General features: G+C 51.1%; 1 protein-coding gene across 3 annotated transcripts in view; it reads right to left on the bottom strand.

Annotated features, from left to right (window-relative positions):
- The window catches only part of NTRK3 (neurotrophic receptor tyrosine kinase 3), a 219,922-nt gene that overhangs the window by 182,131 nt on the left and 13,112 nt on the right, over positions 1-24,679 (bottom strand). For all 3 annotated transcript variants that reach the window (XM_010391033.4, XM_039557355.1, XM_010391035.3), the window contains 2 exons: positions 3,991-4,065; positions 2,495-2,566 (listed from right to left, as the gene is read on the bottom strand). In XM_010391033.4, the coding sequence (XP_010389335.2) occupies positions 2,495-2,566; positions 3,991-4,065 (147 nt within the window). The remainder of the gene's footprint in view (positions 1-2,494; positions 2,567-3,990; positions 4,066-24,679) is intronic.

Here is a 24,679-nt window from a genome sequence, read left to right as displayed (position 1 = left end):
AAGTTTTTGAGACCTCAGAACTTGTACACGAGCTTCAAGTGAAAAAAAAAAAAAAATGCTCAGACCCAGCTTGTAACACCCTACAAAGGTCCAGCCCAGGGTCCCCACCACCCTGTGCCAACCCTCCCTGGCAGTGTATTAGGCACACTTTTCATCTTATTGACTCAGCTTCACCAGCAGCCATCCAAACAGCCATCAAAGGAGAAGGGAAACCAGAGCAGCAGCAAAAATGCATGGCAGTAACTCAACAAGCCTTAAGCTCCATCCCGTGGTCCCAGCCCTGCATGCAGCTGCACCACGAGGGGATTGGGACAGTATCCTTCACTCCCACCCACTACTGTACCTGGCTACAGCAGCCCAAGACTTACAGCAGAGTGACATTTCCATTAATCCTTTTATCCCTGGCTCCTACGTGCAGAGGCTGCAGGAAATGTCAGGCCTTCGAGCTGAGCTCCCAGGGAGGCAGCAGCTGCAGAGCAGCCAAGGAGGTGCCTTGATGTGCTGGCAGAGTGCTGAGGCCACGGAGGGGATCCCGGGTGGCACCAGGCTCCTGCCAGGCTGTGTAGGGCCTCAGGAGCCACTCTGGCTGCCAGGGAGCAGTGGCACCATGGTCTGAGAGCCTTTGGGAAGCAGCAGGGAGTCACCAGCCCTGCAAGCACCAGGTCTCCATCCTCGGCTGTCCAGCATCCCCCATGGGGAACATCCACCTTGCAAACATCCACACTGCCAAGTCCCAGGAACAGCATCAAAACTCACTGGCAAACACCAACCAAATAATATACTTATTCGCCTCGAGCTCCAAAAGGCAAGGAAAGAAAGATGTGAAGAACGTGATCAATCTTATATGGCCCAAGCAGTAAACAAACACATATTTCATCACCACGTACCAATCCTAACTCTTGACAGGAGATGGATGTGGGGTTTTTTCCACTCACAAAAGTAATTCCAAAAGACAAAAACAAACACTTTGGGGAAAAGCAGCAACAATTGCCTGTGTACACATTAATGGCACATTCAGCCTCAAAGCAAGCTGACATGGCCTTCTGAACTCCTACGACATCCAAACTAATTTCATCAGGAATCAAATGTTATTCATTTTATCTGCTAGATACATAAACAGCAACTGCACAATTGACAAACAACCCTCCAAAAAAAAAAAAAAAAAAAAAAAAAAATCAATCGAGAACGGTACAGAGAGAACGATTCCGCTTCCCAGGAATAAACAACTACACAAAACACAAAACAAATGCTACAAATCAAAATAACAAAGAGCAGAAATCAGGAATATCCCAGTGGTCAGCATTAACGAAGGTTTATTATGAAAATATGCAATTCTTTAAGCTCAAAAAGGCTCAGTGCATGTTCACAATGCCCTCAACTATTCATGCCCCTTGGTACTGCAGATCTTCTATTTAGCAAGTACTTTACTGTCACTTAGCAACTGTAAATGGTTTTCCAAAAATGAAGCTTTTGGGGTTTTTCAGTTCACATCATCTCTGAGCAGACATCAAAAGACAAATCTATCCTGCTCTGCAGGTCGCATCCGTCTCCTTGCCCCAGGAGCAAGTCTGTATCGATGGCCCAACGCACCCACACACTCAAATGGATGCACTTTTCCACGGAAGAATCCACTAGCACCACTTTCCAAAAAGCAGGGATAAACAGTCTCCCATTCAGCCCATCAGCTCGTGCCTGAGGCCGGAGCCTCTCACCAACCCATTTTCACCTTTTATACCTACAGGGGAGTAGAGAGGGGTTTGATCTTGGACACAGTCTCTTGGACAAAACATTTCAAGCCCACGGAGCGCCTTGCACAGTGCCCTGAAATTCAGGCTTTGTTTTATCACCTTGGGAAAAGTAAATACACATCTAGAAAAGAAAACAGTGCCCTCCGCCCCAAGGATGTGGAAATTCCCCGTGACACCACTCCCCAGCTAACAACGCCCCAGGAGCTGGACACTTGTGCAATGTCCCAGGATAACAGGGCTCCAACCTCTCAGGCACAAAACATCCCTACCCCAGGCCCGCTGCAGACACCAGTTTAAGAAGTCAATTAGGAGCAGAGCTGGCAGCACCACGCCCCAGGATTTGTGTCAGAAAAGCAGCCTTTGGTTAAAAACTAATGAGCGGGGCAGGCTCTGGCTGTGTGCTGGGGCGGGCGGGCGGCCGCCCCAAGCTCCGCAGAAAGGGAAATGTGCGGCAGCCACCAGGCTGCTAATGATGCAGCGCTCGTTAGAGCGGCCATCAAAGCCAGGGCAGTTCTTAGGAACCCAAACCCCTCAGCTTCCCAGCAGGAGCTCTCCCCGTCCTGCACTGCAGCCCATTCCGCTTCCCCGTGCGTTTGCTTTTCCGTCTCCTGCCCTTTCCCACCTCTGCCTCCCTTTCCCCATCCCTCTCCTTGCTGTCCCCCCGCAGGCACTTTTGGGATCCGCCTAAGGAATCACATTTCCATAGGGAGCAGAGGGAACGGGGGACAGCAGCCGCTGGCACTTACATGTAGTGCAGGTGAGGGTTCTTGGCAAAGGCTCGTGGCTGGATGTTTCGTAGTCCTGAGTTCTTGATTGTCCTGCAGAGAGACGCAGAAGGGCAGCAATGCAGTCAAGGCAGACAACTGCTCCAAAGCCCTGCTCAGCACACGAGGTGTGCTGGGAGCCCGCGATTCCCAGGAGGCAAATCTGTCCCCGGGCAGCCTCCACGAGCTACAAGCAAAGAGGGAATCGGGCTTTTCATCTTCATCTGATGTGGTAACACAGCACAGGCTCCGCGCAGAGCGGCTGCTGGGCGAGGCTCTGCTCCCACATCCACCAAGGCTTGCTGGGGTGGCACAGGCTATCTCCTGCTCCTCTCCTCTCCCTCCATCTACACAAGTAGCACTGCACAGCAAACCTAACCCCCAGCAAAGTCATCTCCCATCTTCATCCACAAGAGGAAGCCCTGCTGCTTGCAGCTCTAATAAGGAAGGGTACTTTCCATAGGGAATTATGGTTCTTGAAGGGAGAAGGATCCTTTTCACAGCCTGCTTTGGAAAAGCTCTATCAGTACTATGATCAGGATTTATCAATATTCTCAAGCACGTGGTGTGACTATTGGGGGTGGTCCTGTGCAGGGCCAGGAGTTGAACTCGATCATCTTTGTAGGTCCCTTCCAGCTCAGCATGTCCTGTGATTCTGTGAATGTCTGCTGTCCCTGCTGCTTTGTGAGGTGAGGAGAGAACAGCAGCCAGCCTGCTTAGAAGGGGTTTTGTGTGTTAGAGGTACAGCTTGCTGGAATTTGGTTACTGAGTGCTCAGCCCCATACACTTCCTCCAGCCCACATGGGAGCTGTACTTAATGTAGAGCTCCCAGTGAAACACATTATTAGAGTCTCTGATTAGCCCTGAGCAACACTCTGCATCTCACACACGCAGCATCCAGGGGGCTCACAGATCCAGAGGATGTAGGAGGGGGAATTAAGAGACTGGGTGGCATCCTTGCTTGGCCAGGCTTCCCAAGCATATGGAAAGTTGCTTCAATCTCATGGACCTCAGCTCCCCCTCTAGGAGGCACAAAACTGACCTCTCCCCACGCTCGGAGAGCTGTGCAGGGAGATGCAATTCCCTTATTGCGCTGCACCACCGTGATGGTAACTGCACTAAATGGGGACCAACAGCCCAGCAATGAAGGATTGGTGGAGACAGCTGGAATTTTACGTTGTGCGGCCGGAATGAGTCAGAGCAACGCTTAAGGCCAGAACCAGAACAGCAGGGGAGAAGAGAGTTCAGGGCTGATGTGTGCTGACAGAGCTGTCCAGAGCTAGCAATCCTTCTCACAGACCCAGCCAAGACCAAAAAGCATTTCATCTCCATTTTGTGGAGTCTCATAACAAAACACGGTAGATCCAGCAGCTTAAACTGGCATCATGGAGGCTGCAGAGGGAAGGAAGCCATGGCTCTGCTGGAAGGAAAGGGATGCCCAGGCCCATTCCCCTCCCCAATGCACAGGACATACTCACAGCCTCTGGAGTCCCGTGTACAGCTCCATGTCAACAGCGTTCAGCGTCTGCAAGTTCTTCCAGTTCTCTATGTGGCTGTGGAGAAGAAGGAAAGGCTCAGCTGTGGCACGACCAGATGGCTGCTGAGCCCATGCCAGGGACAGCACACAGAGGGAGGATGTCACACCCTACCACCCAGCCCCATTCTGTTTTCCCAGCATTTTGGAAAAGTCAAATAACATGGGTTTACCCACAGTTTCAAGTGCAGAACGTGCAACCAAACCATTGAATATCCTGGCCCAAGTCATTGCCCCTGACTGCACACATCAGTGAACGAAGACACGATTGAAATGAGTCATGCAAAAAGAGGGAAAGCAAATAAAACCTCTCAACAAAAACTTAGGGCCTAAATGAAAAAAGTCATATATTTGTGCAGCCTCTAACTGGGGTGTATAAACAGGGCCCTAGTCTTCGCTGGCTGGAAGCGCTGCTGGCAGGAGAGCGCCAAGCTTAGTTTGGAAACGTTGCCTTTATTACAAATTCCTCAGTCGCCTGGGGCAGTCTGGCAGGTATGTTATAGAGAGCAAAAACAGAAATAGATCTGTCACCGCAGGATCATTTTCAGTAAATATTAGAGGCGGGGGAAGGTGACAGATCCACAGCCCCAGAGAACAGGGTCCCCTGTTATCGGCAGCACAGCAGTGATGCTGGCAGCAGTGTGGCTACCTGGTGGTGGCCACAGGACTCTGCTAAGAGGCTGCAATGCTGCGTGGTGTGAAAGGAGTTCATCTTCCAGGCAATCTTTGGCCAGTTCTGGCTTTCTCCGAGATTAAACTCGGACAACCTCCCACCAGAAAGCACAAACTTTTTCAAGAGGGTCTTTGCTGAGAAGCGTGTGGAAGTAGTCTTCTTTAAAAGTCAACTCAGAGGGGGTAAAACATCTGGCAGGTCCCCTCGGGCAATATGTGAAAGAAGCCCAACTTTGAAGTCTCTGAACACATGCACGCAAGCTCACATCTGCCTTGATGCAATAGTTGGCTTTGGACTTGACCCTGGAGAAGGGAAACATCTCCAAGCAATGAAGGGTTGGAATGATGAGAAAACACTGAGAACTATCCTGTGATTCTAGGCAAGAAGGTTGCAGGACCCCACATGGTGGTCCAGAGGGTGAGCAAGCAGAAGAGGGATCTTAGACCACTTCCAGAGCAGCCACAAGTTCTCCCTCCAGCATTTGCTTTGCCTTGTGCTTGCACAAGAACAGATGAATTAGCGTGACAGAAGCACATGGACCTGCTTGAGCCACACCCCAAAAAAACATCCAACTCAGAAAAAGTAAAACACAAAGCCTGGATTGAATCCCCTCATATTTCTTAGCTCTCACCATGCAGATCCAAGTAAAGCAGAGACCCGCAAGAGTCACCTCTGCTTTCCACGTCCCAGAATTTGTCTGCATGCCCAGAGGGGTTATTCTAAGGACCCAGCACAGGCTCCCAAGTGCTGCTGCATGACAGGGTAAATCACAGTTCATCCCCAATGCCCTGCTCATCAGCTCAGATCGCCTGTGTCCCAGACACAATGAGAAACAGGACATCTTTGCAGCCACTTGTGCTCCCTGCCAATGTCTACAGCTCCTGTGAACATTTCCAGAACAAAACACAGGCTGGGAGGAGCCAGTCAGGAGATCCAAGAGCTCAGTGAAACCCTTTGGAATCAAGGCAGGGCTGCCAGCTCAGGCCCTGAGCAACAAAATTGCAGGACCAAGCAGGGCCCAAAACACAGGTCAAAAACATTTCCCATCTGCAATTCCTACGTAGCAAAGTGAAGGTCCTCCAAGAGAAAGAAAGAACACGGGAAGGAGGAATGGGATGATGCGGGTTTGCCACCAGGGCATGCTGAAGCTCCAGCATCCGAGCAACGACCTTCAGGGAGGGACAGAACAGTCCCGAGCCAGGAGTTATGGAGCAACCACAGCTGGGAAGGAGGCGGCGGCCAGATTGGCTCTTGTTTTATTGATTGAGTTTGCTAAAAAAAGTCAAGGTTATTTTTGACCTGACACTCAAAGCCATGTGGGCAGCATTCTAGAAGAGACAGAAAAAGACCTGAACTTATTCCCAGTGATGTGCCCAGGCATGAAATTCCTATGACTCAGCACCGGTGTAGGGGGGTCTTGGGGCCTCCCCATGACCAAGCCCCCCTCCCACAGTGACATAACACTAGACTGTAAATACAACTCCACAGCCTGTATTCCAGCCTCCCAAACAAAGCCCAAGAACTTCCTGAGCCAGATATGCTTTGGTACATTTCTTAACATAGTCATACCACACCCATAAAGAGAGAGACAAGAAAAACAGCAGTGGAACTATACATGTGTGTGCATGTATAGGATAAACCCCCAACCTAGCAGCTGCTTTATGTAGAGTGCAATGCAGAGAAATAGCAATTAGCTGCACAGGTCAGCAAGGTCTTTGAGTCCTTTAAGCTACACAAATACCTCCCTTCTCAGGGATTTGCAGAAATGGCTTTTCCCCTTAACTCTCTGATTTTTCAACATAGCATGAGTTGCACCCTTGCTCCTAGAAGTGACAAATCAGTCTTGGCTTACAGGCACCTCAAAGATACACCAGGAAAAATATTTTCTTTTGTTCCCTATTGCTTTAGAAAGAATAGTGTAACTTTGCACCGGCTGGGTTCGTCTGAACCCACTTAAAAAAACAAAACAGAAACGCATCGTATTCTGAAAGCTCGAGGAGTCAAGCTGTGATTGCAAAATTGGCAGTGGTTGCACAGGAAAGCAAACCAACCAAGCAGAGAAACTCCACCCCTGAAACTTAAGTCCCTCTCATGTCCTTCAGTATCTCAACTAGCTCCCCCTCTTTTCCTTCCAGGGTTTTGCTTGCCCTAGAAATCTTATATCCTCCCACTTGCTGCTGAAGACTGAGACCTTCCCTCCTCCTCTGCCTCGGTTCATTAACCTGGCAGGAACACAGGTGCCTGGTTCACACCAAATACAGCTGTGACAGCTCCCAGCCCTGCCCTGGTCTCCTCAGACAGGCATTGAGGTATGAATTACAGTCAGTGGACTACAGTTTATTCCTCCCTGCACACCTCTAAGTACATATTCTTGTGGCATTCCTCAGTTATTACTAAGGCAAACTGCTTTTCTGCAAGACCCAAAAGTTTCAAGAGCGTTACCGTGCTTCACAAATCCTGAGGAGCTCACCATGGGCAGATCCACCTAGACTCATGTCCAACTTCTAATCGAGACCATATGAGGTGCATCACCTACACAGATAATGTTGCTCACTGATTTTTTGGGTGGAGGATGGAGGGCAGGGCATGTTTGTTTGAATACTCACTTCTATCTCATACTTCTTGTATGTTAGAAGGGTCCTGCTGGTCCAAGTGTCCCTGCTTGCACTGCAGAGCTGAATTATACCATGTCTTCTGCAGACCAAGCCAATTCCACCTTGGGGCCCTCCCAACTCAGACTGAAACACTGCACCTCTCATCCCTTACCCAAACATACACACTTGCATTTTACATCCATTTTCTCTTGTGTCAAAATTGTCTTTGCTTAAGCAGCTCTTTTTCTTTCCTGGCACTTCTTCCTCCCTCCTTCACAAGCAGGAGCCAGGCCCACCCAGCTATCATTTACAAGCCACATGATGCCACCTCTTCTAAGGCAGCGCATCTGTACCCATGAAGTGCAAGGCAAATTGTCTCAAGTGCCCTGAAGAGACACTAACTCACGTCCCAGAAGTGATGCAGATATATTGCTAAGGCAGAGTCCTGGCAGAAAGGTTATTTCACTTCTGATTTCAGACCCAGCACAACTAATGCTCACATTTGGTGATCAGTGCAAGAACCACTGTGATAGACACACAGAAAATGGCTCTCTATTTCTTTATCAGCCTATTTAAGTCCTTCTTCCTTGAGTAAGAGTGACCAGAAACAGAGCAGACTCCAGGAGATCTCACTTGTGTAACAGCATGAGCAGCTCCCCAGCTACACTGACAAAACCACAAGCTGCAGCCTGAGATCACACTGGCCTTTATCACAGCCCCATCAGCCTGGAGACTTGTGCTTACCCCATTATTAAGCATTGCACCAAGCATTTCTATCCACCAGGTCATTTCCAACAGATGCAATTTCCTAGCCAGCAGCAAAAGCCTTGTTACACCCACATTTATATTCACCCCACTTGGCATTGCAGAGCATCTCTTGGGTTTGTTCTGCAGCTCTTCCTGTTGGTCACCCTCAACTCACTTTGAGCTCCAGCAGCAAAGCCCGTGAGCACACTCCTGCCCCTTGTGCCAGCATCCTCAACAAAAGCATGAGCCAACATCGCCTCTGAGGAGCCTCAGCAGTTCTCATCGTTCAACACCTCCCACCACCACTTCACCTAGCACACCTGGGCCATACAGTGTCTTCTCCAGAAAAACAAGCCACTTGTGATGTAATGCAGCATCATATTAACAAAGTCATCCCTTTGCTGGGGAAATCAGCTGCCTTTCCAAAGGACAGCATAGGCTTAGCCTGACAAAAGCCAACCTTAGGAGCCCAACCCTGCGTCACATCTTGGTCTCCATGTACCCACAGACCTGCCTTTACAACTTGTTGAAAGCCTTGTAGGCCACTGCAGTCAGACCAGTGGTCAATCCCCGGCTCTGTGCTGCGTCCCAGTTAAGAGCAAACCCGTGAACCCCTGTTTGTCAGCCCAGCAGCTCACAAGCATCACATCCCGCTCACAGGTCCCGTGTGGAGCCAGCAAGGCAGCCGGCTATCTTTGCCCCTGCATCACACAGAGGTCAGTGACCTTGCTGACCATAAGGTCACCAGCTCACAGGACTTAGGTATCAGCAAGTCTTGAGAAGTGCCAGGACCTTGCCCTGCTTGCTGGAAGGGGGCTGGTAGCCAACAAACCTGTGGGAACAGTGATTCTTTTCATTCCCAGAAGGAATGACTGTGTCTGACAAAAAGATGATAGGCTGGTGTCATCTTCTTGAGACTGCACAGCTTCACATGCTCCCCTTGCAGCCCAGGGCCAATGCAGCAAGGGAGACTGGGATATCCACTGGGATTCAAACACAGCCAGGCTCATTTCATCCCACATGCACAAGGCAGAGGTGAAGAAACAGCCTCATGACAATTTACCAAGCGATTAACTTGAGGCTGCTTAATGTGTCTGGCCTTCCTTCACCCTCCTCACACAACAAGGATAACATTTGTCTAATCTCTCTCAGCTTTTCAAGCATTGTGGTCAATAGCTAAAAAAGGCACCCAACAAGCACCAAGCATTACACAGCGTGTGTACACGTGCTCCCCAAATCTGTGTCCATCCCAAACCGGAGGGAAGAGTTTTTTCCCAAGGATGCCATCAGCTCCAATCAGTGCCCAAGCAGATGACACATCCCTGCTGTGCAAGTGCCACCACTCGTGGCTGGATGCTGGGCAGTGAGTGAGCTGCGTGCCAGCAATTAGGCAGCACCCCAACATACCCACAGTTGTGATATATATATATATATACACACACACACACACACACACACACACACACACACAGGGAAGGCAAGCAGAGCATTTACCTCCTCTCTCTTGTAGTGCAACAGGAAAATTGATTCGTCACCCAGGCATATTAAACCTCACAATCCAGACAGACACATTAGCTTTCAATTACCTGATATGTTTAGCATTATAAACAAACCTCCTGGCACGCTAGCTCCAGACCATGCAAATGTGAATTTGATTGCAGCGGGAATAAAGGAAAGACATCTCTGAACCCTTGGCCAGTAAATCCTGCCTCCTCCAAGCAGAGGTGCTGCAGATGTTGATGGGAAGCCCTGAAAGTTGGTGCAGGACCCATACAAACCCAGGGATAAGCACAGCCCTTGTGCCTACTGCCAGCCCCTTCTATCCATCCGTCACACCCTAACTGAGGCTGAGGAAGCCATAAAGGAATCAAGTACCTTTCACAGTATTATAAGGCACTCATCATGTAATTTAATGACTAAAGGCACAAAGGACTTGATTCCCTCAATATGAAATTTATAAAAGTGAATTGGTAACAGAAACTTAAAGGCAAGTGCAGCTGAATAAAGACTTACAAGGACAACATTTTCCCCATTTAAAGCACAGTCTTCCCCTTCCCAAAAAGCATAGAAAAATCACCCAGCAGTGGATCATTAAGGATAATTTGAGGGAAAAGGAGGGTAGAGAAAGCAAATCCAGCTTTGTAGAAACAATTATGAGCATAACCCAACAGTGTAATTGTGATTCGTCAAGGTAACGATCATAAAACACCACTGCGACACAGCTCCCTCTGCGCCGCTCTGCTCCTCCTGCCAAGGTCGTGTCGGGGTACGTGGGTGCTGCAGGGAGTGTGACAGGGATGCACTCTGCCCCCATCCCATGGGCCCGGCCACATCCCACCCAGCCATCCAAAGCAGACCCTTCCAGAAAGGAGACCCTTCCTGAGCAAAGGAGAAAGTTCCCAATCCCCAGCTGAGGAAGGTGTGGGAACAGCACAGCTCCCCACAAGCCGCTGCACAGTGGCATCTCAACAGCCTTCTGGAGAAACCCAACTGCTAGACACAAGCAAGTCACAGGACACAAGGAATTAGGAAGGACTCCCTCACAGAACACTTTTCAGATGAGCCCAGATAAGTTTTGTGTTCACCCCAACAGCATCTGCCTGGCCCCTGGCTGGCCAGTAGCATCCACAGGGTACAGAAGAGCTGCTACAGCTGCACTGTCTAACAAGATTGTCCTATAGACACCCTCCCATGGAAGATGCCCCGAGAAACAGCTTTAAGCTATGCTGAACATGTTTGGTTTCTTTCCCCAGGCTCTGCACTTATTCCATCCTGCATGGCACCCGTAAGGACACACGGGAGTTGGATATCAGAAACAGGCAGCAGTGACAGCACCACCAGAACCTCATCCTTTGCTTTTGTCCCCGGGACAGGAGATCCTCTCAGGGTGCACTGTGCTCCATGTTTGTGCTCCAGTTTCGTTCTGTGATCTCCTCAAGCCTCTGCATCCCCCACCAGCTCTGGATGATGACTTATGAAGCAGAGAGCATTCCTTTCAGGGACAGTGTGTCAGTGTTACTAGAGGACAGCAGGCTGCCTGGTCGCAGCATGGACAGATGGCTGCAGCACACACGAAGCAGTATGTTCCTGTTATCACACACTGCATCCAAAGTTTTTCACTGTGGGGAATTATTCCCAGGCACATACTTTCAGAAAGGAAGAAATAGGTGTAAAGTAGGATAGCAGAGCTGAAGAAGTGCTGTGGGCAGCAAGTACAGCTGCCACCACAACAAATACCTGCCCTAATATTCCATCACTATTACTCAGCTACTCCTGGGAGGGAGCAGCCCTGGGGTCCCAAGCAAGGACTGAGGTGTCCAAAATCATTCCAGTGCTGAAGAAACCTCATTTATCAGAGACGAGGAGCAGCGCAAAAGCCTCAGGAGGAAACTCCCAAAGGCTGCAGCACCTCCTGCAGGGAGCAGGGTTGAGGGGACAGTGCCCAAAAAGCCCCTCTCTGTAAGGGCTGGGCTTGTGGTTCAGCGCCAGCTCCCTGCCTGCCACCTTGGCACTTCTCAGCTCCTGCAGGCTCTCTCCCTAACTCTCTTATTTATTCCCCACGACTATCTGACCCCTGCACAGTCCCAAACACGATCCAGAGTGAGAAAGCATGAAATAGGATGAGCAGTTTTGTCCTGCAGACATGGATATAAATACACAAACACAGACACCTTGGGTGAATCATCAGTAAAAGTGAGAGTTCACTCCCCACCTGCAGCATCAGCCAAAGCTCACTCCCCTTTTCCTCTGAGTGACAAAACCAATTATATTTCCCCAAAAGGCCATTTCTTTCATTAGTCTCTGGCAGGAAAGCCTACAAAGCCAGCTTCCTGTGCCCAGATAGGTGCTTCCCACTGTTGGACATGGATCTGGGGTACGCAGAGCAGAGACCCCTGGCTCAGGACTGCTAACGTCAACCTGTGCGTGTCTAATCATACCACATCTCCAAAATAGCCATGCAGCTGGCTATAGGATGGGAGGGCAACTCAAGGACAGGAAAAAAAACCATTCCCCTGGGAGTTTTACACCACACAAACCTCAGGGCGAAACAGCATCCTTTGGGTTCCTGCACCCACGTAAAGCAAAAGAGCGCCTGTTTCTCAGCAGTTCTCCAAGTACGTGGCATGCCAAAGGAAAGGATGCTTCATCTATAAGGTTGCATACGCAGGGAGAGCCAGCAGTGTGCAACATTTTGTGGTCTTTAAAGATCAAATGGCGTTTTAGAGAGGAAGCAGCACCCTGGTCAAAATCGGCTTCAGTAATCACATTCTGCTTTATTAAACCCTCCTTGAAACTTCAAACTGGAAGTCAGATTCTGTCACACTCCCATCTCCAAACAGGTCTGGGGCTTTTCATAAACCAAATTATAGTATTTTTTTTAAATAGTTATATATCTATATTTATATATATAATTATAGGCAAAAAAAGCTGCCAATCTCTACTCCAAAGGGAGGTGCTCCTCTCCTGGAAAGGACAGTGCCTACACACATTAGCAAGAAAATGGGAGGTACTAAAGGTGTGGGATCACTAGAATTCTTCTTAGCAGGAGTAACTCTTGATAAAAAGCAGTGCCAAAGAGCATGTGGTGGAAAGGACACCCCCCCAAAAAGACACAGAGCTTTGGAGATGGTCAAGACGATATTCTGGTAGACCACAGTAGCTCAGCTAGGACCCAAAAGGGAGCTCTGCCAGCCACATGCACTCAATGCGCTTCATGCTGTGCTTGAAGACAGGAAAACGGATGGAGGAGGAAAAGGAGAAAATAAAATCTCCCACAAACTGGCTGTTACTGTGAAAGATGGCACTGGGAATGAGGAGGCAGGAGCAAGAGTCCAGAAAAAGCAGACACGAGAGCCAGGAATGGGACTGTGCAAGTGCCATGGCTGGAGGGGGCTGCAGTCCTTAATCCGGACCTGCTGCCACCCACCCACGCAAATCCACAAGCACGCTTCCCAAAAACCACAGCCACCATGTGAGTCTCATTTCAGGAGTTTTACATCCACATGGGCTTTATCTCTAACCCTGTTTTGGTTCAGGTACACATTTTTGGGCAGATCCTTTCCACTGCTCCCATGGCCAGATCCTGAAAGCAGCACAGAAACCAGAGCTTGGAGCTCAAACCGTGGCTGCCAAAGGGTGCCCCAGCCTCTGCACCGTTATGGCTATCCAGCAGCCAAATCCAGTGCCTTCCCACACTCCCTCACCCTAATTTTACCTCCTCTGCTCCCCCACAGCTCTACCACCCCCGTAGTACAGCTCACCCCATTTCCCCAAACACAGGGAAAGCCACTGGCCAAGAAAGACGAGGGAGAGACAATCTTTTTGGACTTGGATGCTGCTCTTGTGAGGCTGCTGGTTTGTTTTTCTTCCTCAAACATCTCCCAGGGAGCCTGAACTTTGATCCTCCAGCATTTTGGCTCCTCAGATGTTTATGAAGCTCAAACAGGCATGCAGCAATGCCCAGCTGGGCTGGCCACAGGCCAGGCTCCCAGCCTCTGTCCTCAGGACAGCCATGGGCAGAGCAACTCCAACCTACAAGGAGATTTTCCAAGGCCCTTGTTACCTCCACAGCATCACAGATCTGCCTGCCCAGGTTCTGGCTGCTCCCTACAAAGCCAAAGAACCAGATACATTCTCCATAAATTCTCAGTTTATTTTTGAGCCAACTGCCATGACCCCCCGAGGTTTGTATCTGCACTTCAAATAAATCACAGCCAGCTCTGCCCACCCTCCTCAGCAGCAATGGAGGGGCTCCTCCATCACCCAGGAGAAGGGCTTGGGCCCCTTTTCTCCAGGAAAAGTCATGAAAACAATCTCTTCCCTTCCCTCCACAAAGCTTTTCCTACGAGGGACACACACACACACACACTGACTTGGCTCTTATTGCAGAGGTGTAAGAACAGAAGCATCACTCAGGAGCAGGGGGATGTACTCATTAAGAATGGTGACTCAGAGCTCAAGGCTTCCCAGGATAACAGGTATTTTGTGGGAAGTCATCTGGCTCTGAAAAGGAAAAGCAAACCAGCATGCCTATAAACATGACACAGGCAGAAAGAGGCAGGGAGGGGAAGAAAGGAGAGCAAGGAGGCAACAGACACTTTAAAAGCTCCTCTCCCAGCACTCTACTTTGTTCTTATAAACATGTAAAAAGCACCTTGCAAAAATGTTATAGAAGACATTCTGACAGCCAGAGACGCTGCTAACCAGGCTGTGGCGTTAGAACTGATCCAGCTGCACAAACAGCAAATCCTGGGACGGTTTCTATCTCCTCAGCTCAATCTACCATTCCTCTGCATAAAGGCATAGCTGAGCTATGGAGAAGCCTCTGCTTGCCTGGCACCTTGACTTCCAGTTTATCAGGACACCAAGACCAGCCCCCATCAACCAAGACCTCACCATGGGCACCTCCTTCACCAGGGCCAAAGGTGGGCTGAAACCCTTGAGCTCACACTGTCCAAACACGCTGCTGTTGAGCTGCACTGGCTGCTAATCAGATCAGATTTGTTTTACACCAGGAGCAAGGCAGGAGGACACAACCTGAGCTACTGCAGCGTGGCCAACACGTGGCAAACATTAACCCAGCGCTGACATCCCCACCCTCAGCTAGCAGGGTCTCCTTGCACCATTTGAAGATGTTGTTCAGCACTGGGGCTTGGAGCTTTGCACAGAGGTTTAAGGCCACAGCAGTGACACGTAATGACATCCACAAGATGAGCAAAAACGTGATGAGCCTGATAGCTTTGTGCTCCTGAATATGAGCCTCCTGTTGCTGAAGGATTTCCAGGAGGCTGGCATTAAACTAACAGGTATAAAATCTCACAGGGGCACTTGAGGAATCCAAAGGTCCTGCTCAGCAGTAATTGAGGAGAGGCAGGGAGCAAGGAAGTTACGATGCACCTCCTGACATCGCTTGCCCTTTTGCCATTTGCTCTGAAGATGTATTTAACAGGACACATGTCTTTTTGGTGCCATTTAGGGTCATGGAACAATTTTGAAGCCAGAAAGCAGATCATCAGATAAAGTCCCTCCAGGCACATGTTGGTTTATTATTTTTCGTTTGTTTTTGCAAAGAATCACTCAAACTTTGTTTCTGCTCCTGGGCAGCTGGAGGCCCCAGAGAGTCCCAGCACCAGCCCATCCTCAAAGCAAACTACCCGAGCCCAGAGGCTTATCAGTGAAGAAAAACTCACTCTGCACAAAGAATACGGACATTGTCTGCCCCCAGAGCAGGCAGCCCTCCGGGGAGCGGGGCTGGCTCGCTCACAGCCAGCAGCAGCTGGGCCCCAGAACCCACACTGTGTGCCAGGCTGGGCTTAACGGGGACAGCAGCTGGCAGGGACAGCCCTCCCGCAGCCAGCTCCTCCTCCCGCTGTGGGGATTGCAGTGGGATGGAGAAGGGCTGCCTTTGTGCTCCCTCCTTTGCAGCTGGAGTGCTGGGGCCAGGTGTCACCAACCTACACTTTGATATCACCCCACACTGACCTCCCTCGCAGCCTCCCCGCACCAAGATCCTTGGGGGCCCACCCAGCCCCTCAGACACCTTCAAGCTCACCAGGCAGCCAGACCTGCCCAAAGCCCCCAAACTCAAGCCACAGATATCTCCAACAGCACTGGGTCAGGCCACACTCTGATCTCTCCTACTGCAATGCCAAGGCTTGGATTCAGCCCCTGGGACAGGATGCACAGTGTCCCCATGCCAGGCTTGCACCTGTCATGACATTACCAAAGCTTTTTACCCCAAAAATCATCATGTACAGCCCTTCCAGATGTTTTGCTGGCTCTCAGTGAGGGCAGAAGACAGAAGTGAAGGAAGCAGGACGAGGACAGATGGGAGGGCAGAGCCTAGAGACAAAGCAGCACTGGGATGCTCCAAGTCCAGAAGCTGCAGCTCCCTTCCCCAGGACTCTGGACCCTACAGGAGAGCAGGAACAGGTGTAAGACATTCCTGACTCCCACCTGAGCTGGCACAGCCCCCAGCACCACTGACACTGGTGCTGACAGTGAGCACAGCAATGCCACCAGCTTGGGAAATGACTCTGTGCATCAGCACCTGCAACATCCTCCATGGCTCCCCTGAGAGCAGCAGCATGTGCTGCCTCCACACAGCCATCCCTGCACACTCCTGCCCCTTCCCAGTCCCAAAGCCCTGGCACTGCTGCCCTATGAGGGCATCCCAACCTTCCCCAGCTGTGCAATGAAAGCACCAGCTCCCATTTCCATTTTGGGTTGTGAGGACATCAGGGCTGCCTGGCCATGAGGTCCCACACAAACACACAGATCCAGAGAACCTCTGAGTGAGAGGCAGTACAAGATGTCCTGAAGCCACCCCCAAACGCTGACCAACAGATTCTGCCCATGATGGTTTTAAGCTGGGTTGGTTTTGACTTTTCACATCTTTCCCCTAACTCCCCTTTGAAACATCCTGTAGTTGCTATGGAAATAGTCTCATCAGTATGGGTGGAGCATAGCAGTACCAGCCAAAACTCCCTGTGGCTCCCAGTTGACACCAGTTCCTAGGATCTGGCAGCACTGGAGGTTACTCCAAGTTGCACAGGGAATACCCTGAGCTTAAAGCAATGCTTGGCACTAATGGATGAGTGAGACCCATCTGGGAGTCAAGGGCAGGGACTTGCAATTCACCCAGGGATAAACAGGTTAAATGCTAATTGAGACACTCTCACGCTGGCTAAGGGATGAGAGGGTTATAAGCAGCAAAAAGCTGCAATTTTCCCCATCAACACCCTCACCTGGGGCAGGAGGTGGCCAGAGACAAGGGCAGCAGGAGCAGAGCTGAGCTTTGTCACTGGCCCTGCCACCAGTGTAGCCTCCAGGGAGGCTTCTCCTGCCCGCTCTGCACTCCCAGCTCTGACATGAAGCTAACCAGCAAGGGGGGTGTGAACAGCAACCATCAATTGCTGTGAAGAGGGCTGGAGGGTAGAACAGAAATCTTTCCCGTGTGGCAAGAAGAGCAGCATGTTGGGCAATTGCTAGATGCTCCAGTGGGCCCACTTCAGACGCTGAGCCGCCCCCTCCCACCTGAGAGCCCTGCACAACACTAAGGTTTGACACCACGAGTCAATTCCTTGCTGAAAACACCAGCAGAATCCTTGCAGGCCATGGATTATCCTTTACCACTAGAGCTTGGAGCAAGGTCCCCAGGAACCAGAGACCAGCTGAGTGGGAAAAGCATCTTCTCCCTGGCAGTGGACAGCAGGCCAGCAGCACTCCATGCACAGGGAGGTGCCGCTGCCATGCTGGCAGATGCACTGCAGTTGTCACCAAGCTCAAATTTAGGGTAAGTGCCAGGGACCCCCATCTCCACCACCCCACCCAGCTGGGAGAGAGGGACTATGTGATGCCTCTACCAACAGTGTGGACACCTCCTGCCTCTGGCTGTGCTGAGTAGCTGTGTTCAACCTGCTGGATTCTGTCACCTTGTCACCAGCTGCAGCCCATGACGAATGACAGCAGGAGTCTCTCCTGGCTGCAGAACGCAAACCAAGTTTTCAGCCACTACCAGGGCTGTCTCCAGCCATTCCCAACTGGAGATCACATCACTAATGGCAGCTTAACTCTAGTGCAACCTGGTGCTGTGGCAAGGAGGTTCCAAGCTGCCTGGTGGGCAGTTACATGACCAGACCCTCACCAGCACTTATCATGGACCAGCACATGTGAAACCCCTTTCACATCATCACTGCAAGCTCAGCATGAGCAGGTTACAGATGTTTTCCCAAAGCATTTGTCTCCTGGAGCAGGGATTTTCCTCACTCACTATTGGTGCCACCATGCAGATCTCACCAAGTTTTACCATTCCCCCCTTACCAGCCCTACACAAAGCCACTGGGGCTGTCACACAGCACATCCAACCCTCTGCTCCCAGACCTGCCTGCAAAGGGGAAATCACAGGGGCAGTACCAGCCCAGCACCATGAGGTGCTGTGGCACATCATTGGGCTCACACATCGCTGGTTCCAGGTGAACCTGAGCACAGCTCGACCCTGCATTACAGGGGCACCATCCTGTTGAAAGGGCTAAAGAACAATTTGCACCATCAGGCTGCAAGGTGCACGTCTACAAACCTACTTTGGGAGCACCTTGCCAGATCCCATATGCTCTCCCAAAAGAATGCACTCAAGAGAGAAAACTGGGCTTGATATTGCGCCATCCACGTCTGGTCAGAGATGCTGCAAATAGAACAATTGCTGGAGTGCAGGCTTCTTTCTCACCCAAACTTAGCAAGTTCAAGACATAAAGCAGAAATGCCTCCCACCCCCTGTCCCATGCCCAGGGAAGGGAGTCTCTCTCATGCTCCCTGCTGGCAGAAATCTCATTGCACTAACCCAAACCATTCGCTCCACAGATTTGGGGAGAAGTTATTGAAAGAACACGCATATGAAGCTGCCTGTGAAGCAAAGGGGCTTTACAGAATCAGCAGAGGGACCTGAATCAGCCCCACTTGGACCAGGAACAACAAACCCAGGCTGAAGCCAGGGGAGCAGTCAGCCACCCGTGACTCTGTGCCACTGTCACCTCCAACTCACGACACTATGCCAGCACATATCACCATCCCTCCTGCAACATCTCCAAAGGCCTGGGTGACAGACTGTGCAGTCCCAGCCCCCACAGTCCCTTTATCCTCTGTGACCCACAGGTAACCTCAGCAACAGAGCAGGGACCATTCCGTATCACAGAAAGCTAAACCATGGACTAAGTAAACAACTTATCTCTCATCACACAGCAGAATTTTCAGGATGCCTTAAGAGGCCGCTCCTCCAACATCCACATTTTCTCCATCTTTACACCAGCTTGGAGGTCCCCATCAAAACCACAGCAGCAGGGATGCTTTGGTGAGGCCCAGTCAGCCTCACCAAATGTGGGTGCTGCTACCAGGAAGACTCTGCTATGAGGCAGCAGAGCAGAATTTGGGGCTGACTCCTGGGCAGGGGACCCAGGTGGCTGCCTAGGTGTACCCCAGCTTCACCTCACAGCACCCCGAGGTGCCCAGCAGAGAGTTGTGCCCTTTGCCTGCACAGCAGCAGAGCGCCTCAAATAAAAACTCCCCACAGCCAGCACAGTGAATAAGATTACAACAAATATAAACTAATGATACAGCTGTCAAGACAGATTAGACTGCACAGTGTAAAAAATTGCAGGGCTGTTTAGTCACAACAATATAAGATTAATTTATCAATACAGCTTATGTGGCACTGGAGAGATAGCAAATTGAATAAGTGAATCTTTTCTACACCTTGCTCAAGGAGGGAGTCTCAGACCCGATGGGTGTATGGGGCTGGGTACCAGCGAGGACCCGCAGGCTGCAATCACCCGACAGGGCTGGTTTGACACAGCCCAGGGGGATCTGCACCTCCATCCCAGGCTTAGGGGATGGCACACGTAGCACCCAAATGCATGGCTCTGCACCCACATGTTCCTAAAGGTGCCCACCCTTCTGCAGTACCAGAGGGGAGAGTGATGTTGCTAAATCAAGACATCCAGAAGCTGCTGCAGGCAGGAGCCTCCCAGAGCCTTTTCCACAAGCTCCTCCAACTCCAGCATCACAGAACTGGAGCTGTTTTTGTAGCCTCACCTTTCAGCTCTGTCCCAGTTCCAGCGTGTACGTGTGCTGGTGCACACAGGAATCCCAGGCAGCATCCACTGCTCTAATGCATGCAAAAATATGCACAGCCACAGCCACCCCTTGGGGGCTAAGCCCTGGCAGAACCAGGCAAGCTTGCAGCCCTGAGAACACCTCTCATGAGTTCCCAGAAAGCAAGGATCCAACCCACAGGCCCTCAGGAGGTGCTTCCCTATTCATCCCGCAGCTGCTACCCAAAGACTACAGCGTCTGCACTGGGCCCGTATCTTTTCAGATCTCTCATGTGTTGTCATCTGTGGGTTAAAAGATGTGCAAGTAAATAAATAGGTGCAGCAATAATGAGCCAAGGTTTCGATCTGTGAAGGTGAGAGCACAGCAGCATCTGCCAATACGAAGGAAGCACCCGTTTCTATAAATATTGAAATCCGGTAATTATCGTCATTAGAACTAGTTGTGATTTAGCCATAGCTCAATCCCAACAAGTAAGAATGGCATTTATTTGCCACAATTAGAACAGCTAAAAATACCTCCCAAACTTTGCCTGGTTCAGCCCCATCCCAGCAGGCTCAGCTCTGGGCAGGGAGAAATGCAAAGCAGGGGATTGCTTGAAGGAACATGTGGGGGCTGAAGAAACCCTGTGCTCTCACAGGGAGACCAGCACACCAACACAAGGCCACCCCCATCTTCTAGGAGCCCTTCATGGAAGCTCTGCTCTATGGCTTTGGGGAGCTTTTTTGCTCCCCAACTCTGTTTCATCCCCTCTAATTCTCACCACACTGGCTCACAAGGGTGGCTGTTCCCTATACAAAGGGACATTCCCTCTAGCAAGCTATATTTCCCACACCGAAAGTTTCTTTGCAGTTGTGTCAAAAGGCACAGATTTGCTTTAAAAGGCAAACAGAAAAGCTTGGCTCAAGCCAACCATCCCACTGGCAGTGGGGGCAATAGCCCTGGTAGCACCCAAATGGTCCAACCCAGCCATTGCTGACAGCCACGGGTTTCCTCACCTTGTGGGAACCTCGCAGTTATGCCAAGAGCCTTGGCACACTCAGCACCCCTCCCAGGCTCCAGCTGAGTGCTGCAGGACTCCTAGAGCTCAGCATGCTGGACAGACAGCTTCACGGGTGAGCCTGCTAAAGACCTCATCCTTCCCAGCTTCTACAGGCAACTCCTCACACAAAATCCTGTGAGCAGCATCAAGCTGTCCTGTCCTTCCTCTGCAAGGTGACCAGAGGGTCACCACCTTTCCAGAAGCTTTAAACATGAAGGGACTTGGCCATCCTGCCTTAGGGACATGTCTGCATTCCAGCTGCCACCAGCAGTTTCCCAGCCTTTTCCCCAATGATAAATAAATGCCTGTGAGGTGCAGATAAATATTGCAGGAGGCAGCACCTCAAAGCAGCTACAATCAGCTCTCAGCTTCCCATCCAAGTCCAGGAAAAAAAAAAAAATCTCCATCTACTGACACAAACCACCCAGGGCCATCTCCTCGTGCTTGTTCCAAGACTCAAGATTTTCCCTGAGGAAACGTGCCCAGCTCCCCCGGTCAGGGATGTTCTTTCTGACAGTCACGGTGAATATTCTCCCTGCTTATCCGATAATATCTGGAAAGGGCCGTGAAATGGGAGCTCAGAGAGTCTCCGCTGCGCGGGGGCGAAGGCGCTGAGGTGCTGCTCCCTGCCAGGTCCCAAACATCCATCCCAGCCCCACTGGCCTCCACCTGCTCCTCCCTGAAACGCCTCCAGCTCTGGGATTTCTCAACCCCCAGCCTCCCTCTGCGGGTAATCTGACCCCTCTGATGCCTTTTTTCCCCACTCTTTTTACTTCTGAACTCTCTCCAGTTTGTCAACATTCCCATAATAAGGTGCCTTAAACTGAGACCACATTCCTGGATTTTTTTTTTATTATTATTTTGAGGCTTTTCTGTTGCTTTGCATTTTTTCAGTGAGAATAGCCAGGTCATAGCTCTGCTCCCACAGCTCCCCCTCTCCCCAAACACAGCCCATCATTACGAGTGTAGGGCCCTTAGCCAGTTCTCAGTCCATTTGGCAGCATCGTATCCAAGGCAAACTGAACTAATTTTGAGAGTAAGATTTGGTGAGACACTATATCAAATGCTTTACTAAATCCAAATATATTAGGATTTCCACGTTCTGCTCAGCCACTAATTTTGTGATTCCATCAAAAAGAAAAAGCAATCAGGTTTGTCTGGCAAGATTTATTCTTTCTAAATCCCTGCTGTTATTGCTCATGCTTTCCTTATCCTCTAGTGCTTCACTTTCTTAATACTGCAGGACTGGAAGTGTTTGCTGGAAATTTATTTTTGCTATTTATATGGATTTTGAAAATCTGCCTCCGCTCTCCTCCACTGCCCCCTGCCTTTCCCACTGCTGTTTAGCATCCCTGTGCTCCCACCATACTCATCATCTCCTCCATCCTCCTCCCAAAGCCAGAGCACAGTAGTATCAATAAGCCCAGTGTTAATACACAACTCATACACAAGATACAGGAGGAAAACTAATTAAAAAAAAATGTTTGGCGTCAAGAGAAAGGTCTAAAGGAAACACCCAGCTGGGTCAAGCCCAGGTCCATCGCAGAGCATCACCAACAGTTAATATTAATGCCTGAATCAGTCAGCCTGAGCATCTCCACGTTTTTCTTGCAAATCTTCTGGCAGCCACACCCGGGGTGATCAGGGAGAGTTGAGCCACAGGTGACACAGGTCGGTACCTTTCCAGGGGACACACACAGTCCATGCTGGGTCAGGGCCAGCACTTCTGTAAACCAAGCCCTGAACCACTCAGGCAGCTGAGGAGCTCCTCCAGGCCTGGGGCTTGCAGAGAAAGGCAGGAAAGGCTGCACTCCCTTGCTCTAGGCTGCTACCCCAGTTTCCCACTCATAGCTTGAGGGCTGAGGTACTCAGAAAGCCACATCACAGGGCACTCAGATCTCCTGCAGCATTTCCCTCCCCAGTGAGCCAAGCAGAACTCTCTAAGTCCTGTGTTCACACAAGCTTTTCAGACAGCACCATCCCAAAACACTGCTATGGGTGACCCCATCCCAACTCTGACTGTGCATCCACTGCTGTGTGCCCCACTGACCTCCGTGGGAGCAGGGCAGAGCTGCTCCTGCAGTTCAGGGTGTCACTCCCTCCTGCTCATCAGGAGGAAAAAGGCAGCTGTGTTGGAGTGTCACCGGCTTCTGCTCACCAGGCCTTAGAAAGACTCAGTAATTTGTATGCCAAATAACACCTGCCTGGGTGCCAGCTGCCTGCACACCCTCGGGACACCCCAGCCAGCCACAGCAAAGCAGCAGCACTACCAGCCTGTATCGAGGACAAGCCATGAGCTGCAGACACAGCCTTCCCACAGACACTGACACCTCCCCTGGCACACCCAGGTCACGGCACAGAGCTGATGTTTGGCTTCCCACACCTCCACCAGGTCAGGTCTCTGTCAGACCCTTTGCCTCAGCTCCTACGTGCTGTTCCAGAGGAAAAGAACACAGCATGGTCATCCCAGCAACTCAAGACTCAGAGCATCAGCATCCAGCAGAAGCCCAGGTGACAATTCTCCCTTACACAAGGGACCTCTGCTGCCCACAGCTCCTTCAGTGCCCACTGAAGGGAGCTTACACAGGGGCGCGGCGGAGCTAAGCTATGGCATGACCCCAAGCACTCAAGGGATAAAAGGAGATTTTCTCTTGACTCCGGCTATTTTTACATATCAGAAATGTGTCCTGGGGGAGCAGCCATCCCCAGGAGCCCTGCTGAGGGCTGGGATACCAACACCCTCCAGTTTACAGCCAGCTGGCTGCAGCCCAGCTGAAGATGACAGCCCAGCCCTGCTCGCAGCACAAGGATGACCTACCCTGCAGGCAGCAGGGCAAAATGTCCTCCACCAGCTCCCAGTGGCAAGTGAGTCCTGAAGGAGCTGGCGGGAGGGATTAACCCATCCTGGGACAGCTGCCCTCCATCGCCCCATCCATTCCCCCAGCCTCACCAGGGCTCAGGATTTACAGCACAGGCAGAGCAAGGGGGGTCAGCAGAGGAAAACTAATGGGAACGGAGGATTTACAAGGAAGGGCTGGATTCAGGGAAGGCAGAGCAAAGCAGAGAGTGATTTACAGGGTCAGCAGCAATTTACACAGCAGGTGGCACAGGGGATGCAAGCATTTACAGGGGCAGGGGATGCAAGCATTTACAGGGGCAGGGGAGAAGTGCATTTTGTGGGTCTTTATTAGGAAATGAGTATCTCCTTCTCCTGACCACTGTGACCTGGGGAGGGATGTGGGAGCTGATGGATCTCCAAGGAGCCTCCCCCTTGTTCTGGAGGTCACAGACAGGCCATCATGGGGAGCCAGCCCTCTCCCAGCATGGCTGCATACTGAAGCTGGTTTCTGCTTGGCCACAACAACCTCAGGGTCATTCCAGCATGTCCTTGTCCCACCACTGCCCCGGGGCAGTATTCCAAGGGCAGTCTTGGTGGTCAGTGCCTCCAGGGAAGCTACAAACAAACCCTCAGACATCTCCTCCTGGAGCTGGAGGCCCTTCCTTCCTCCTGGCAAGCCCCACAGTCCCTCCCCACCAGGGTCTGATCCAGCTCATCTGCTGGCAGAGGCAGCGTTTCTCCCACTGCCAAGGCTCCTCCCGCCGCCAGGACGTGGCTGCCAGGCTGGTGACAGGCGGCCAGGGTCGGGGGCTGCTGTCCCTCCACCCCGTGGTGGGGGCAGTGAGCCAGCCCCAGGGCCACCAGCACAGATACACACGAATCACGTCACCCACTCTCCAGTCCCATTTTCCAGCCACTTCTGGCACCCAGCAGGAGTCAGGGATTGGGGTGGGCCCCACGCATGCAACCCTCAGCACATCACTATGGGCAAGCCGGCCCTTTCCCTCTCCCACAGCATCTTCCCCCCACTCCTGAATTGCAGCAGGGCTGGTGAGGGGTGCAATCCTCAAGCACACAGTGCAAAACGTGAGGGGTGGCAGCGTGTTTTGGTCTCCAGCTATCACAAAGCTCCCA

Source organism: Corvus cornix, chromosome 10 (genome assembly GCF_000738735.6).
Source record: "Corvus cornix cornix isolate S_Up_H32 chromosome 10, ASM73873v5, whole genome shotgun sequence".
In the NCBI taxonomy this organism is placed as follows: Eukaryota; Metazoa; Chordata; class Aves; order Passeriformes; family Corvidae; genus Corvus; species Corvus cornix.
Note: the sequence above shows the minus strand (reverse complement) of the source record. Positions and strands in the feature narration are given on the sequence as shown.